The sequence below is a fragment of the Sinocyclocheilus rhinocerous genome, unplaced genomic scaffold (genome assembly GCF_001515625.1).
Source record: "Sinocyclocheilus rhinocerous isolate Xijiao unplaced genomic scaffold, SAMN03320098_v1.1 scaffold872, whole genome shotgun sequence".
In the NCBI taxonomy this organism is placed as follows: domain Eukaryota; kingdom Metazoa; phylum Chordata; class Actinopteri; order Cypriniformes; family Cyprinidae; genus Sinocyclocheilus; species Sinocyclocheilus rhinocerous.
The window spans coordinates 427,667-445,591 of NW_015639510.1; the positions used below are offsets into that span (position 1 = coordinate 427,667).

The window sequence follows — 17,925 nt, forward strand, 5'->3', positions numbered from 1 at the left end:
AAAATTTTCTGTGACCTGAATTCAGATGAAAGCCATGGTAGACCATAAAACCATCTTGATTATGCAGAATATTTTATAATTGCTAAAGAAATATTTTTGTTTTCTCAAATAACATGATAGCTTGAATGAATCCTTTAGACTGGATATAGTGTGTGAGACATATGGACCACTTTTATGATGCTTTGTGTTGTTTTTAATGCTTGAGAAATCTGATTCATTTTAATTGCATGAAAAAGAGCGACCAGCACAGGTCTTCTTGTCTCAGTTTGTTTTCCACAGAAGCATTAAAAGTTAAAATAACATGAGATTGCATAAATTACATTTATAATTTTTTCTTTAGCAATTATAAAATATTCTGCATAATCAAGATGGTTTTATGGTCTACCATGGCTTTCATCTGAATTCAGGTCACAGAAAATTTTGATTCAGGTTAAAGACAGAGTTTACAGTGAAGCACAGAGGACATTGTCTGTTATGCATATGGACCACTTTTTTGCCAAGGTAATTAATATTTATTGCCATTATTATGGAATGTCTTGGACTTGAAATAGTTCATCCCAAAAAGTAAAATTCTGTCATTGTTTATTCACCCTGGTGTCGTTCCAAATGCGTATGGCTTACTATCTATCAAGCAATCTATCAAAAAAAGACCAACAAAAAAACAAAACAAATATGAAAGTAGTCCATATAATCTGTGCACTATTTTTCAAGTCTTCTGAAGCCATTAAATAATTGATTGAAATTTAGTCATTAGTCACTGCAAATCTTAACTGTAACTCACATATAGTGCAGGTTGGATGTCAGTCAAATGTCTCTGTGACCAAACATCTTTACAGCATATTTGATTTTAGAGCTACAGCAAATAACTTACATTTTAAATTAGATTTGGAACATAGTCCACTTTTCATTTAGACATTATTTTATGTTTTAGGTGTTTTTCATTCCAATTGGGGCTTGAAAGATGCAGCCTGTACAAACCTTGTTTTGCAAATAGTGTAAAGTTCCTTCTTTGTCTGGTTAAGCAGGGTATCTGAATTGCATTTGAGTTTTTACATCCCCATCTGGCCGCCATGTTCTCTCTGCTGTCAAGGGGAAGAGCCCATGATTTACAGGCTGTCAGTCTATATCAGTGTGCCATATCATTTAGCCCCTTTCCACTATCTAAAACAAGCACGCACACAGCTGGCACATGAAAGACTACCATGAGAGAAAGTGAAGTAGTGTTAACAGTGCGTTAAATCAGTCAGTGACCTCTTATCTGATGCCCCCTCTCTTGCACTCTGATCTGACCCCCACATCTACAGAGGTCCAGAGCGACAGATAAGGAAAGGACGTGAAAAGATGGTGAGAAGACTGAAGTCTGAGGAGATTTTGTTTTTGGTTGGTACAATTGGTTAGTTCCACATTGTGCTTGCAAATTCTTCAGACCAGACGTTGCAGATGTTTATTACTGAAACCTCTCAGGCCTTGTGTTTTCTATGAACAAGAGTTATTTATTTACTTCTCCTTTCACAAGGAGATGGTGTACAGCTGTGCACCCAGTTGGGAATCTGAACGGTGTTGCAGTCACTTCCTTGACCGGTTTTGAGGTAGTTATGAAGAATGGAAGTAGGAAGGGGGAGTTTTGGCTCCTGTTGGTAAGTCCAGGTGCATTAGTTGATGTTTGGCAAGTACAATGGATATGTGAACAGCTCTGCAGAAGTGTGGTTGTATCTCAGAGGTTGTCTGCAGCCAAGTACTGCCTATTTTGACAAGAAAGGTAAAGCGAGCATCCAAAATGTGATGTTTAGGGCTGTTGAAACTGAAAACATAGTAGTAGAAAGTGGTAGCTTGTTCAAATAATAAATGAATGAATAGCGCTACCAGTGTAGTCTAATTCAATCTGAATCTAATCGAATCTGGAAATGTGTATCGATACTCAACCCTATAAGCTTGGTACATTGAGTCCATTTTATTCCCCAGCAAACTGATTAAAATAAAATGTACCATTAACAGTATCAAATAAAAGTCCTGCCCAGCTGTCAAGCTGAATTGCATTTGATTTACAGGCTGTCAGTCTATATCAGTGTGCCATATCATTTAGCCCCTTTCCACTATCTAAAACAAGCACGCACACAGCTGGCACATGAAAGACTACCATGAGAGAAAGTGAAGTAGTGTTAACAGTGCGTTAAATCAGTCAGTGACCTCTTATCTGATGCCCCCTCTCTTGCACTCTGATCTGACCCCCACATCTACAGAGGTCCAGAGCGACAGATAAGGAAAGGACGTGAAAAGATGGTGAGAAGACTGAAGTCTGAGGAGATTTTGTTTTTGGTTGGTACAATTGGTTAGTTCCACATTGTGCTTGCAAATTCTTCAGACCAGACGTTGCAGATGTTTATTACTGAAACCTCTCAGGCCTTGTGTTTTCTATGAACAAGAGTTATTTATTTACTTCTCCTTTCACAAGGAGATGGTGTACAGCTGTGCACCCAGTTGGGAATCTGAACGGTGTTGCAGTCACTTCCTTGACCGGTTTTGAGGTAGTTATGAAGAATGGAAGTAGGAAGGGGGAGTTTTGGCTCCTGTTGGTAAGTCCAGGTGCATTAGTTGATGTTTGGCAAGTACAATGGATATGTGAACAGCTCTGCAGAAGTGTGGTTGTATCTCAGAGGTTGTCTGCAGCCAAGTACTGCCTATTTTGACAAGAAAGGTAAAGCGAGCATCCAAAATGTGATGTTTAGGGCTGTTGAAACTGAAAACATAGTAGTAGAAAGTGGTAGCTTGTTCAAATAATAAATGAATGAATAGCGCTACCAGTGTAGTCTAATTCAATCTGAATCTAATCGAATCTGGAAATGTGTATCGATACTCAACCCTATAAGCTTGGTACATTGAGTCCATTTTATTCCCCAGCAAACTGATTAAAATAAAATGTACCATTAACAGTATCAAATAAAAGTCCTGCCCCAAAGACCATTGACTGAGTCTGCAGTTGGCATGCTGGGCCGCTCAAACAAACAGCACAGTGTTTTGAAAGTAGCCTGCTACATTTACATAGTAAGATTTTTGGCACTATCTGCACATCTAAAATTGAGCACTACAAATACAGACTGCACCAGAACCAGACCCAATTAAGACTTATTCTAAGCCTGCTTATTCAAACAAATGTAAAAAAGAGTTAGGAAAGACTACTGTGATCTGTTTCTAATCGGCTTTTTTGGATTTGTCGTTTTATTGAATTTGGACAAGACAAAAAATGTGCTCAGGAGTTTGAATATCATTCACAAGCCGCATCTGTGTGTTCAATTGATGTAACTTTTTCCCTCTGTAAATGTGTGTATATTTATATTGGTATGTATGCAATTATGCCCATTTGCAATCCAGAACTTCAAGTTTCCTCTATCTCAGTATTGAAACCAGATGTGCGCAGAGCTCACAACCATTAAGTACCTGCTGTAGGATCTAAATTCTCCAGGATTTAACTTCCAGCCCAGTTGTTGTCACAACCTTGAGACTTTAGTCCCAATTTGAGCTCCTAAATGAATTTACCATTTTTACCTCTATTGGAACAAGGATTTTCCTCTGGTTATAAAACAAAACATTCTAAATTCTAAATAAAATGGTCCAAGGCTTTTTGCGATCCCAATGATCGTTGTGTCCTAATGGAGGGGATTGTATTTCACATTGTTGATGCTCTTGCCTTTCTTGGGTCATGATATTGGAGTTCTGGAAGCTAATGTGGACATGGCAGGGATTCAGAGGTCTTCTCACAAATATTCACAAATAAATCCCTTGGTAGTCTAATGGAGATAAGTTCTCATTGACCTGCTGCAAGTGTTGTCATCGGTGGACACTTGAGTGCACCAATCACATTGCTTGACTGTCCTCATTAACACAACGAATCTTCTTCGTGAGACTCTCACCTCTTGTTTTACTGCCAGTTGGATGCAGTGAAAACATCTGATGAACAAGATGCAATAAAAGAATCAAGTCATGAAAATTTATGCTGCTCTGAGATGCTTTCCATTGGAAACATTGAAAACGTGGAGGAAAAGCACAAGGTTTGAAGGCGGGACTGGACTCTGTGTCTCCTCACAGAGGTTGTTTCAAGGTCATGCAGATATTTTACAAGTTTACAACACATGGAGTGATACGCCATAGCCTGTCAAATCAGCAGTATAATTAGAAACATAATGAAGACAACACGAAGAAAAGACTTGACATTTTGACACTAACACTGAGGCTTTATTTCTTTGTTCCCGAGAACAAGCGTTGCAGCTCGGGTTATCTGCGTGTTGATAAATTTGTTGTAAAATAGAGTTATTTATGTCATTCTGTCTGCTCTTTGAATCAGGAGTCTTATAGATGCGTGTCTGTTGTATGAATTGTTCATGGTCTGTTTAATCCCTTTCCTTGGATATGCTGTAAAAGATGGGTTTGGCTACAGGAGGAGTATCTCAATCTTCCACAGGGGTCATATTTAAGGTTGTTGTTAGCGATTTGAGTATTAGGATGTCAAGCTAATTTATCTAGAAGATACTTTGTTCTCGTTTCTTTTCAATCCAGCTTGAAGTCAAACCATTAGTTTGAGAAACCGCAAAGCTTCACTTTCACAGAATATTGTGAAATTGCTGTTTCATTTGGTTGTCCACCAATTCGGTCATGGAAGTCATACTTGTACGATGTGTTATGATGAGGCTCAGTTTGAACCGCCAGTTTGAACCATTAGTAAAAGGAGAGACTGTAAAACTACCTTATTTCCTAGCATTTCTTGACACCTTCATTTGAACATCCTTCCTTCTTAGCTTGTCTCCTGTTTTCCAAGCTTCCTTCCGAGCATCCTGTGTTCTTCCAAGCGTTCTTTCTTTCTATCTTCATGTTGTCCATTCCAAATGTCCTTACCTTCCTTTTAAGCTTCCTTCCAAACTTATTCAGAGCTTCCTCGCCTTCCTACTGAGCTTCCTTCCCTCCAAGCTTCTTTTCTGTCTCATGTTTCCTTCAAATCATCCTTCCTTTTGAGTGTCCTTACAAATTTCTTCAAAGCTTCCTCAACTTCCTACTGAGCTTCCTTCCCTCCAAGCTTCTTTTCTGTCTCATGTTTCCTTCAAAGCATCCTTTCTTTTGAGCTTCCTTCCAAACTTCTTCAGAGCTTCCTCGCCTTCCTACTGAGCTTCCTTCCCTCTGAACATCATTTCTGTCTTGTTTCCTTCAAATCATCCTTCCTTTTGAGTGTCCTTCCAAATTTCTTCAAAGCTTCCTCAACTTTCTACTGAGCTTCATTCCCTCCAAGCTTCTTTTCTGTCTAAAGTTTCCTTCGAAGCATCCTTTCTTTTGAGCGTCCTTCCAAATTTCTTCAAAGCTTCCTCAACTTTCTACTGAGCTTCATTCCCTCCAAGCTTCTTTTCTGTCTAAAGTTTCCTTCGAAGCATCCTTTCTTTTGAGCGTCCTTCCAAATTTCTTCAAAGCTTCCTCAAACTTCCTACTGCGCTTCCTTCCCTCCAAACTTCTTTTGTCTCATGTTTCCTTCAAAGCATCCTTTCTTGTGAGCTTCCTTCCAAATTTCTTCAGAGCTTCCTCAACTTCCTACTGAGCTTCCTTCTTTCCAAGCTTCTTTTCTGTCTAAAGTTTCCTTCGAAGCATCCTTTCTTTTGAGCGTCCTTCCAAATTTCTTCAGAGCTTCCTCAACTTCCTACTGAGCTTGCTTCTTTCCAAGCTTCTTTTCTGTCTAAAGTTTCCTTCGAAGCATCCTTTCTTTTGAGCGTCCTTCCAAATATCTTCAGAGCTTCCTCAACCTCCTACTGTACTTCCCTCCAGGCTTCTTTTCTGTCTCAAGTTTCCTCAAAGAGCATCTTTCCTTTCAAGCTTCCTTCCAAACTTTCTTACATTCCTTCAGAGATCCTTCTGAACTTCGTTCCTGTCCTCCAGTCTTCATTCCTGCCCTAAGCTTCTTTCCCTTTGAGCTTCTTTTCTGCCTCCTGAGGTTCCTTCATTTATTTCAAACTTTCTTCCTACCTCCTAAGCATCCTTACCTTCCTACTGAGCTTTCCTTCCTTCCATCCAAGCTTCATTTCTGCTTCCTAAACTTCCTTTCATGCTACTTTCCTATACCTTCTTTTTTTCCTTTCAAGCATCTTTTCCTTTAATTCTCAGATATTAGTAAGTCAGATCATTGTCCAGAACCAATGGCCAATGTCAAATGTTACAAATTAAAAATGTTACCAACATTTGTGATGACTAAGCTAAACCCTGCATTGCTTCAACATTACTAAGAGCATAACACGTGTGGAGGTCTAGATTGGCCACAACGAATGTCCATGTGATTTTCAAATGAAGCACATGGAATAGCATCATGAGCATTTCATGATGACTGAGCTAAACCTTGTATTGCTTCAACATTAGTGATGTCATGCAATGCCTAATTATTTGGAACTGAATATCCACTAGAAATTATATCTGCTTCCAGGCTCAAGGCAATGTTAAATTGGTGTGGATACAGTACTGTTGATGGTGGCAGCCCTCCAAATTTGACTTTTAAAGAATGAAATAAAAAGATAGTTTGGGGTTTAAGAAGATATTAGTGATGGCACCACCCGTACAAGCCTAATACTGTATCTTACGAGACTAGCTTGTTTGTGTGGAGACTTTTTTGTAATGTATCAACCACATACTCATCAAACAGGAATTAGCCGTTGAGCTCAAATGTCCGCAGATGTCCTCATTAGATAGTGTTCAATGTTGGGGGGAAACAAACAGATTTTGGATACAAATTTAGACCCGTCTTTACTGTACAACCGTTTTTTTATTCTGAAGTTCCTCTGTCTGTTTGTGGATGGTTTTGCAGCAGAAGTGATGTAGGACTCCCTGAAGGTTTTAAGGGGTTCACTCAGTTTGTCCAATGTCCTGTTGGCCCTCTTTCTCTCTGTCTGTCTCTTTCTCTTTCTCTCTCAGAACAGTTAGGCCATCACATCTGTCCTGGCTTAGGTCTGGCCCGCTCCAGATGCACAAGTTGTTGGACTTGTGTAGAAATTGGGCGGAAGTGTTTACCTTTCCAGAGAGACTTTTTTTCATCATACTGACAGCTCTTGAGGGTATGAGGGAACTGTAAATGTTGATGGGAGACTGACCTCTTTCACAACACAGTTATTGAACTGTGCAAAAAAATTGTTTGGGACCTGCATAACGAATCGTGAAGAAGCATGCAGATTTCATCAAGCTTATTAGTAGATCTTAACCAATTTTCATATAGCTAGTCAAGAATCGTACACACTGAGGACGACACTAGAACGGCAATAATGAAAAATGAGTTTGGGAGGAACGGCGTGTTTCCACAGCACAGTTGGTTGTTATGTTTCAGCAAGGCCCCAAACGAAATGTTTTTTGCATTAAGCTGCTGTTGTTTTGTTCCTCGTTGTCTTTGCTCCAGTTCCTCAATGTGTTTGCTGTCCTACTCTGCTGCTGAAAGCATTACTACATAAGAGAAAGATTTATTCGGGGTCCTTTTTTTCTTGTTTGCTTTTAGTCCCATCAACCCAAGCCATTCGCGCTGCCAATTTTTAAACCCTTTGTTTGGCAGCTCAACTCTATAGAGATAGCAGATTTGAAGTTTGGCTGTTTTCGAAAGAAACCCGGCTGGGCACAGGGGTAGGTTAGCTCATGGAGACCCTTGAGAAAAGGGCACAATCCATTTCAGTTTCAAATGCCTTTCAATGTGAATTCAATCCAGCCATGAGCGAGAAGGCAAACAACTGGCTTGGTTATTTACTCTGTTTTCTCTAAGAGTTTGATTTACTCGCTAATGACAAACAGAACACAGATAACTAATGTCTCAAATGAGGCCTTTCATTTCTGTCAAAGTCAGCAGACCTCATGCGAACACACCGGTTCAACTCCGAATGCACGTTGTGACATCATGACTGCTTTGGCTCTGGATTTCACCTTTTTCTGGCCAAGATTGGTGACACATCAGCCTCGTAACAATTCGGCAAGACCTGTAGCGACTTTTGGACTACTTCAAGAGCGTCTCCGATGTGATGCGTGTTTTGAATTAGCTTTACTTTATTTGATTGTGTTGGAACCACGTTCCCATGCTTGGTGGAGTGGAGAGTTGTCTTGAGAACAGTTGCGAGGCCCGGAAGTCAAGCAATGAGAACGGGTTTACATTGCTATCCGTTCGCAGACATTCTCCCAGCATCATAAAACTCTCATTGTGTTAAGTTGCACAGCTGAGCATACAAACAAACCTCTCTTGCAGTTTTAAAATTCCTGTTGTTGTAGCCGTGTTTGCTTTGACAAGTATTATTCAACGGGTAAATCCCCAGAACGCACTTTTTAATGCGGAAAAAGTGCATTTCCTTCTTTTATGAGGCCTGACGGATGGTTTCAAAATGTCATATGGATGCTCAGTGAGCGGCACGCTTTATTTGATTGTTTTCATGATTGTCTGCATGAGAAAGTATCCAAGTTTTAAGTTGGTGCCTCCCGTGTGTGTCTTTGCAGTTTTCTGGGTCAGATAAATGATGGTATGAGAAACGGGAAATGTAAAAAGACGTCCCTCAGCTGTGAATTACTCTTGTTCCCAATAACTTCAGATGTTTGTGTGTGCATATCTCTGTGCTTGTGTTTGTGTTTAAGACCTGCTGGGCCATCCTTTGGTTGTTCTCATGCTATTCTTTGTTTACCAGAGTAAATGAGTCAGTGACACACAAGTGTCCATGATAAAGAAAATGGTTTAATGTGGTTTTCAAAAAAAACATTCATACCATTTTTGACCAAAATGTTAATGCAGTGACTGTCATGTGGTGTAGCCATCAAGTAAAAATAATAACATATTTTCCTTGCACCTGCCACACAAGTGAGTGTACACAATCATTATTTTCCAAAAAGTGTTCAAATTTTAACAAATAGCATTAATTATTAATAAATACCATTAGGTTTTTAGGGAGCCGCAACATGACATTTTACTAACCTTACCTCGACATAAAAAAATATCTGTTATTTTAAGAGACTTAATGACACAGTTATGAGGGTCTGCAGGAGTCCTACCTAAGATATAATTTTCCTGTTTTGATTTTAGTTTGTCTGGTTTTGGTTTGGTTTGCTTTGGTTTGTTTTTGTTTTGTTTAGCCTAGTTCTTTTTTTCTTTTATTGTTATTCATTTATTATATTTTTGCATTGTTTGATTTGTTTTTGTTATTTTGTTTTTGTTTTGTATAGTTTGTTTTTTATTTGGGTTTATTTGTAGTTTTGTTTGGTTTGTTTGTTTTTTTCATTGGTTTTGTTTAGTTTAGTTTCGTTTTTTGTTTTTATTGATTTTTTGGTTTGCTTTGGTTTGTTTTGTTTTTGTTTTGTATAGTTTTTGTTTTTTAATTGGTTTTGTTTGGTTTTTGTTTGGTTTTTCTGCATGCTAGTCACACCATGTGACTTTTCAAGATTTCAAAACAGTTTTTTAATGAGGCTTTTTTCATCATGATAGCAGGACCCCCATTTCAAAATGTACAAAAATGCTCGTCATAGAAGAGCTGTATTCAAGTCACTGTATGTATGAAATGCATTTTTCAATGTTTCATCCCATTTAAACCAACCCAAAATTATACACTCTAATTATTACCCCATGATTCGACTGGCAGCATCATCTTCTATTCGAAAAAAGGAGTCGTTGTGGCGAAATTGGCATCTTTTCTCCATGCCGTTGGAGACATGGTGGGCATCTAAGCATGCCACTGACTCACGACTTCAAAGTCATCGTCTGCACTAGAATCCGGGGTGGGGGCGAACTGGATCTGAAATTGGGGTTATTGTGGGATTTTTATGCAGCGCAGCAGATTTTCTTTCTCCTAATTGGGAGTGCATGGCAGTTCTGTTCCCACTCGGGAGACTCAGATTTGATTGTTTATGCCCACACTGTGCTCTGAGGCGCTGATGTTGTCAAGACGAACCGGAGAGGTGTCACCACATGGAGTCGCAGCAGAGTTGTAATGATTAACGATTAGTGTTTAGTCTGAAGTTCATGTTTCATTTAAATTCTATCCCACATGGCCGTTTTTGAATGTACGCCGTGCATGTGGAAACGGTCAACTGCTGCAATTGAGAAATTACTGACTCACAGTTCAGGTTGAAGACTAGCGCCAGTAATTGAAGGGAAGCCGGAGGATCCAAAACCATTGTGACCACATCAGAGCGCCTTTAGTGGTCAGATGATGTGTAATCAGTGTGTTCGGGCATTCGAACACGATGTGCGAGAGTATGCGATCATGCATTAACATGCAAGTGTTTTTGCTTTTATGTGCCTGAGTTGGCAGGGGATGGAGATGTGTTTGTGAGAGCTCAGCTGGAAACTAGGCCTTCCATGGGGCTGTTACGTTGAGCGTTTGGATGTAATAAATCCCTGGCTTGATTTGAATTAGGTTTGCAACACCACTTAAACGCCAGATCGAAATTTCAGACTTGGCAATCAAGCAAGAGCATTCAAGCTCTCAGTTTTATATAATATCACATAGTTTTGCACCTTTAAAGAGCAGGTCATATGGTATTTTAAAGTGTCCTAATATTGTGTTGGAGTCCCCTACAACAGGTTTAAATGCATCTAAGGTCAGAAAACATTGTAATTTTCTCAGAATATACATTTAATATTAGAGTCATTTGCCAATGATTTCGAAACGATTCGTTCCAAGCAAGTTCGGAGCAAACCCCTCCCTTCCATAAGCCTACTCTGCTCTGATTGGTCAGCTGGCCAAGCCTGTTGATATTGGCACAGAGAGGAGTCCTTGAGCAAGTTAGCATCGCGAGCGCTACCATTGACAAAGCACCTTTACATAAAACAATAATATAATGCTCCAATCCGTTCTTATAATAATGACATAAAATACAAAACACATAAGCGAATGCCCACAGCTAAAGTTTAGCTGCTAAACTGTGAACACTTAAAACAATAATGGCGGATACGTTAGCCGAGTGCTAACGTGACTAACTGATGAAACAATACAGTTTGTAAACCAAAATATGTCTACTGTAATGTATGAAGGACGGCAGACAAAAGACGCTGTCTTAACTTTTAATCAGAACGCAGAACAGCTGTATCACAGGCGCAGCAACCTAATTAGTCCAAATTAAGAAGATTAGAAGCCAACGAAGATAAAAGTCAAAATTAGAGAAGCAGTCCTCGGTAAAATGACATGCACACAACAAAAACATTACGTTATAAACTGCAAAAGAGATATTTTTCAAAAACCCATATGACCTGCTCTTTAAATCCTGAAACAGTTGCTTAGTGACTCGCAGCAAACAAAATGCATTCTGACAATCCTGATTGGCCTGTTACTATGATAATGGAAAACAATTCCTCCCTTTGGGCTACGTCCGAATCGATGAACTATCATAGTGTGTTTGACTTTGACTTCTTGATGAAAACATTTTTTTTTTTCTCTTGGCTTTTCAAATCATACGGCTTCAGCTCCAGTTGCTTTATGGTATAGCAAAGTGTCTCAAAGTTGCATACTACAGAATCCAGCAGATGTTGTACATCATCCAGATGTTGTTCGCCTACTGTATTGTAAATACTTAGTACTGGACTTCCTACTCATTTGACAGTGTTTGCATACTGTATGCAACGTTGGACTTTTGAACTTTCTGTCAATGTGAAAAGAAGAGCTGAAAAACAGGTGCACGTTAGTGAGGTTTATGATAGGCCGTTGCATAAGCTATAGAATGAGTGGAAACATTAGCAGATTAAAATGTAAACCGTGAGAAATGTAATTTTGTTTAAACAATGGGATGATGGATATGCTGATGAAAGATGGATATGCTGAACAATCAGTGTGGATTGAAGGAAGGAAGAAAGCGGTAATAGTTTTAGAAAGGAAAGCACAATGATTCATTTACACAAGGTATTGGAACATACTTAGATAATCATGGATGTATATAATTTCCATATTAAAATCAAATTATCATCAGTATCTCACCTTCCACTCATAAATAACATTTTGAGGAAAATTTGATTAGAGAATAACTACCATTCAGTGGAAAACACAAAAAGATGATTGCATTTGTTTAATACAATCAAAAAGCTCTGCAAAATATTTCAATATATATTGTAGCTATTACTGTAACTAAATATAAAAAAGATGATTGTAATTTCCAGACCTAGAAAAAAAAATTGTTTAAATAAATAAAGTAAATTAAGAATGTAATTAAGAATAAATTAAGAAAGGTCCTGAAAAACTATATTTTTTAGTTTAAAAAATGTTGTGAAGTTATCTGTTTCAGTTTGACATTGTCACTCTTATTTAGATCCTAATACAAAAAAAACTGTGCTTTAACCCTGTAAGACCCAAATTTAGAAAAAAACTGAAAAAATTATTTCACCATTTATATGTTGTTGTGGGAGGCCTCTAATGCAGAAATAAATGAGTTTGAACATTTTTTTATTTTTAGTACGTTTTTAGTACAACAGTGGGCCTTACAGGGTTAAGTAGCTTTTTATTATTGGATTTTAGTACGTAAATTTCATCTCCGTTATTTGGCAAAGCAACATGTTTTTTAAATACTTTAATACTTAAGCTTCTCATTTAATACTTTATTTCAGCTTTATTTCAATTTCCAAAAACCATTTTTAATTTTAATTTTAATTTTAGTTGTAGTTAACAATAACCACACTGATGCACATCTCAATATAAAAGAAAATCATTGCAAAATTAACCGCATACCCAGAAAGCTTAGCGACATGAAATTTGAACGGACGATGATTTGGAGCTCATCTGGTTGTTTTGATTCTTCATATGAAGAATATTTTTGCTGGTAGTTTAGAGAACAGCTTGCACTGCATTTTACTGTCTGACTCCAATTTGACAGTCACACCGCTCACATGTAAGACAGCATTAGTCACCGAAATTAGTCACATCGTCACTTAGGAATGATTCTTACTACAACCATGTAGCCATGTTGGGAAATTTAGCAGTTGTGTTGTGTCTAGAGCGCTTTCCCACAGATAAATAAGCATTCGGCGTAGTTTGACCTAGTTGTTTCCTCCAATGTTAGCATAGTGCTAATGTTTCTCATTTTTCCCACCTATTTCTTAGGTTCTAAGAGGACCGCAGCTCATCGCAGTGGCGTCGACCGACGGGACCGGCGGGGTTGACGCGTCTCCACTCCAGGGTAACGATATTCAGGTGCAATACGTCCAGCTGGGAACAGTGACCGACCACACCGGCACAGTACAAGTGAGATAAGCCAAAAACACAGTCACACATTCAAACACAATTTACTGTAATAACGTTTTCATCAATGTTGTCAACATTGTCTGTGGCGTACAGCTGTTTTATTTCAGGGAGGAGTGTTTTCTGTCTCAAAGTGACTACCGATGTCACACTGGTGTGTGATGAATGCACCAATTTGTGGTGGGCGGCAATTCTGTGCCAATGCCGCTGGGTGGTGTAGTGACCAATATGTATAGTCAAACTCGCTCTCTCACCATGTGTTCTTTCTAGAAATCGTAGGCAGTGATTTTAACCTGCTCTCCGCTCTCACTTTCGGCTAATCAGCAACCCAGATCAGTTTGTTTTTCCTCGGAATAATAAATAGCCCTTAGTTGTCCTTTTCCTCCCTGTCTATTTTCTCATTTTTATCCCTCTTTTCCATCTCATGCACTACATCAAGTTTTCAACATGATGTGTGTTTTTACTCTAATCACTTCCCTATGATGCCGTTACGGCGTTTTGGAGCCGTGATATGGCGTGCACGCATATTCAAACACATTTAGAGGTTCGACAGTCATTACAGGTCACCACATTTCCCCAGCTGCACTCACGTGTTTGATTCATGTGAGGCTTCAAGCTAGGGTTGAGCAGCGCAGGCACAATTTGACTTGCATATTTGACATCTGCTTTTACGTTTCTGTCTTTGGAGAAGAAAAGCTTTTTTTAATGCGAAACAAAGAACAATCAGTGTTAAACCTCGTGATGTGAAATTAGTGGGTCAAATTTTGGTTGGCAAAGATTTTGTGGCGAGATAAAAAAACTGTGACAATAAAATTATTTGAATTAAAGGAATAGTTCACCCAAAAATTAAATTCAGGCCGTCCAAGATGAGTTTGTTTCTTCATCAGAACAGATTTGGAGAAATGTAGCATTACATCACTTGCTCAGCAGTGGATCCTCTGCAGTGAATGGGTGCCGTCAGAATGAGAGTCCACACAGCTGATAAAAACATCACAATAATCCACAAGTAACCCACACCACTCCAGTCCATCAATTAACATCTTGTGAAGAGAAAAGCTCTTCATTAAGGCATTTTTAGCTTTAAACTGTTGCTTCTGGTTAAAATACAAGTCCATAATTCTCGAGTGAAAAAGTCGTCTCATCTGAATCAAGAGAGAAATCTGCACAGATCAAGCACTGTTTACAAGCAAAAAAAAAAACTTCTAAACAAATATGTCAGTGGATTTTGATGTGATACAACAAAAGGAGATGGGCTTTTTCACTGGAGGAAGAGTTCTGAATTATGTTTGGACTGTTTGGACTCTCATTCTGACGGCACCCATTCACTGCAGAGGATCCATTGGTGAGCAAGTGATGTAATGCTACATTACTCCAAATCTGTTCAGATGAAGAAACAAACTCATCTAATTTTCATTTATGGGTGAACTATTCCTTTAGTGTATACAGTTGACACTGTAATGTATATCATTAACACTGCAAGATATAAAAAATACACTATTTATACATTTCAAAATTGCCAAGGTCAAGGAAAACCTGGAAATTAGAAAAAAAAAAGTGTGATTTATATAATAAATAAAAATTAACATTAAAATCTAATGGAAACCCATTGATAAGTAATGCATTTCTTTAATGAACATATTTTTTAGCACTTAAATATTTAATTTAATTTTTTTAATGTTTGTTGTTGGTTTAATGCTCTTTTGTTGGTTATGATTGCTTCTATTGTCCTTATCTGTTAGTCGCTTTGGATAAAAGCATCTGCTAAATGACTAAATGTAAATGTAATTGGATAGAAAAATTAGTAAAAGCTTTAAAAATCATGACATTTTTATAATGAGCAATTTAGTTTATCAAAAAATAGTATTGAAAAATCATGAAAAGTCATTAAACAAAAAGAGTAGGAACCCTGTGGATATTTTAAGTTTAGACTGTTTCTGTTTGACACACGTTTTTTTGTCATTTTGCACATTATCATCAAATAAAATTGAGTGAAATGGACTATAACGAATGAATATAATGACATATTGACAAAATTAAAATATTTTCTCTGAAAGTCAAAATACTGAAGCAAAAAAACTGTAAAATCAACAATGAGAACATCAAACATTTCAAAGCCCTTTGTTGTGAACATCCCTCTTACATTTTTTAAAAATGTGTTCTCAAGCACTCCACAGACACTTACGGCACTAGCATGCACCCCCAGTATGGCTTTTGTGAGCGCGGGAATGTGAGCTATTTGGTAACAGGGAGGAGGACGAGGCCTTTACCACAGTTGCCCTTTAAAGTGGTTAAGCTGGTACAGCTAAAACCTCTTTAGACCTTTGGGCGCTTATGGTTTAAATAGTCTTAAAGGGCATTTCCTGCTTAAAATCAGTACTTTTTTCAATTTGCTTTGTTAATACACTTTGTGCACGATTCATCATTGATTCATCAAAAAAAAAAAACTCATCTTTCAGTAAAATGACATCACTTGCTCCGCCTCTGAAACGATTTTCCTTTACCGATGACATCACCAAGACCTCTTATCTTTCAGCCCCTCCCCCTTCTCTATACTCTGCTGTAAACAAAGGCCATAAAAAACAAACAAATGTTCCCCTTCCTCTCTTTGAAGTGCATTCTTTCATTGGATGTGCTGTATCTGGGCCAGATTTGTTGTACGGCTTGTTATCTGAGTGACCTGCATCTTTCTTTTCCTCTTTAATTTCTTTCACTGATACACACACTTGCGTTTTGGCCAACCTTCAAATATGTAGTGTCTAGGCAAGCTGTAGCAAACCCCAGAAAGCAGTTTGTGGGAACGGCCTGATGATTGCCTGCGTACCCAGACCCCATCAGACGGTCTTCGATTTACCTCTAGCCTCACTTGTTGCTTTCCTTGGTGGTCTGGACTCCTTCCAAATTGGCTCTGCAATTATACTGTACACATCAAAGCTGTTGGAAAGTTGTTAATGGGCTTTGATGCTTGAACAGAGCGCACGCAGCATGCACAACATTTGACGCAATCAAGTGAGTAAATCTCTGCGAATCGATTATAGATTACTGCCGCTTTGTGACAAACCACCTGTCAGTGTGACACGGGGATAAAATAAACAGCTGTCAGAGGAAATTAATATGGATTATGGCATGAACTCACTCAGTGGAGCTGTGCTGAAGTTAGAGAACTGAAAAACTACCTGCTGTTTTTGGAGAAATTATTTGGTGGGAAATTTGTTTACATGTAAATCAATTCTTGCATGTTTAATATCTTGCTCTATTTTTTTAAATCAAAATTTAAAATAAAATTTTCTCTTAAAAAACGTATCTATATCACAGCCTGCCTAAGGACATTGTGTATTTCATATATTTTCATAAAAAAATTAGGTAGAGTGTCTACATACAGAAATAAATTGATTTGATTTGAAACCCTAACCAGTCTCAACTAGTCACAGCTGTGATTCGATTTTTCATCCATTTTTTTTATTGTAGCCACACCCACAGTAAAATTTCATAGCCACACCCACAGTGAGATCCTATTGGTCCAAATTCCTGCTCCACAGAGCTGTGTATTAAAGATCAAATATAATCTGAGTGGCTGTAATTGTTGTGTTGTGCAGCGTTTTTTATTTAAAACTTGGACAGTTATCTGTCATATTCATAGTCATATTTAGTTGGAGAGCGTGTCAAAAAACAGCAATGAAAAAGAAATTAAATTATTTATTTTAATAACATTTATTAAGAGTAGAAATGAACCTCAGTGAGAAAAACAAATAAAATAATAAATACATACTCACTTACATACCATATATTTGGATTTTAAGTAGACACTGGGGACAAACATAAAATATAATGATTTACCAAAAAATAAATAAAAACTTTAGAACATTAGTGGACCTCAGGGAAAAATTCAAGTAAATAAAAAATAAATAAGTAGGTAAGTACGTGAATTTTAGGTAGATATTAAGGCCAAAAATAGTATCTAATGATTACAAAAAATATATAAATAAATTTAAAAAAAGAATAGTAATAATTGAAAAAATTAAATAAGTAATAATAATTGGAAAGATTAAAAAAAATATTTTATTTTTTTAGTGAAGTTTATCAGTTTTTAGTGAATTTTAAGTGGACATCATGGACAAAAATAAAATATAATAATTACAAAAACAAAAACATTAAAACAAACGAACATCAAAAGAACATTAGTGGATCTAAAGGAAAATTCAAGTGAATTTAAATAAATGTTTTAAGTGCATATTAAGTGGACATCAGGGACAAAAATAAAATATCATGATCACAAAAAGATAAATAAATAAAAAACTAATAGTGGACATCAGGTAAGAAATTAAGTAAATTAAAATAAAAATAATACAATTTTTACTTTATTGACCCATTGCACCCTACTTGGGGAGCTAAGAAGCCAGTAAATGACATCCAATGCTTTAAAACAGTGGTCACCAACCTTTTTAGGCCCAAGATCCCTGACCTCGGCCTTTATGAAAGACAAGATCTACCTATTGAAGAATTGATAGAAAAAGACATCCCAGAATGTACTTCAAATTTGAGGCCTTTTACTTTTCTTTTCTTTTTTAACTAGCAAATTGGATTCTGATACTGGTACTAATTTTGAAGCAAATTTATTTATTGGCTATTTGCTTTATAACAAACAAACTGGCTTTAAACAAAAATATCTAGCCATTTGAAATTAGAGGCAACCACTGCATTTTAATCACGATCTGCACGGGCAGTTGTTTTT

At 37.5% G+C, this 17,925-nt stretch overlaps 1 protein-coding gene across 1 annotated transcript in view; it reads left to right on the forward strand.

Moving 5' to 3' along the window:
• LOC107751277 (protein BANP-like) overlaps positions 1-17,925 on the forward strand; it is a 46,272-nt gene that overhangs the window by 24,977 nt on the left and 3,370 nt on the right. The window contains exon 11 of the mRNA XM_016566954.1: positions 13,059-13,199. Coding sequence (XP_016422440.1) covers positions 13,059-13,199 — 141 coding nt within the window. The remainder of the gene's footprint in view (positions 1-13,058; positions 13,200-17,925) is intronic.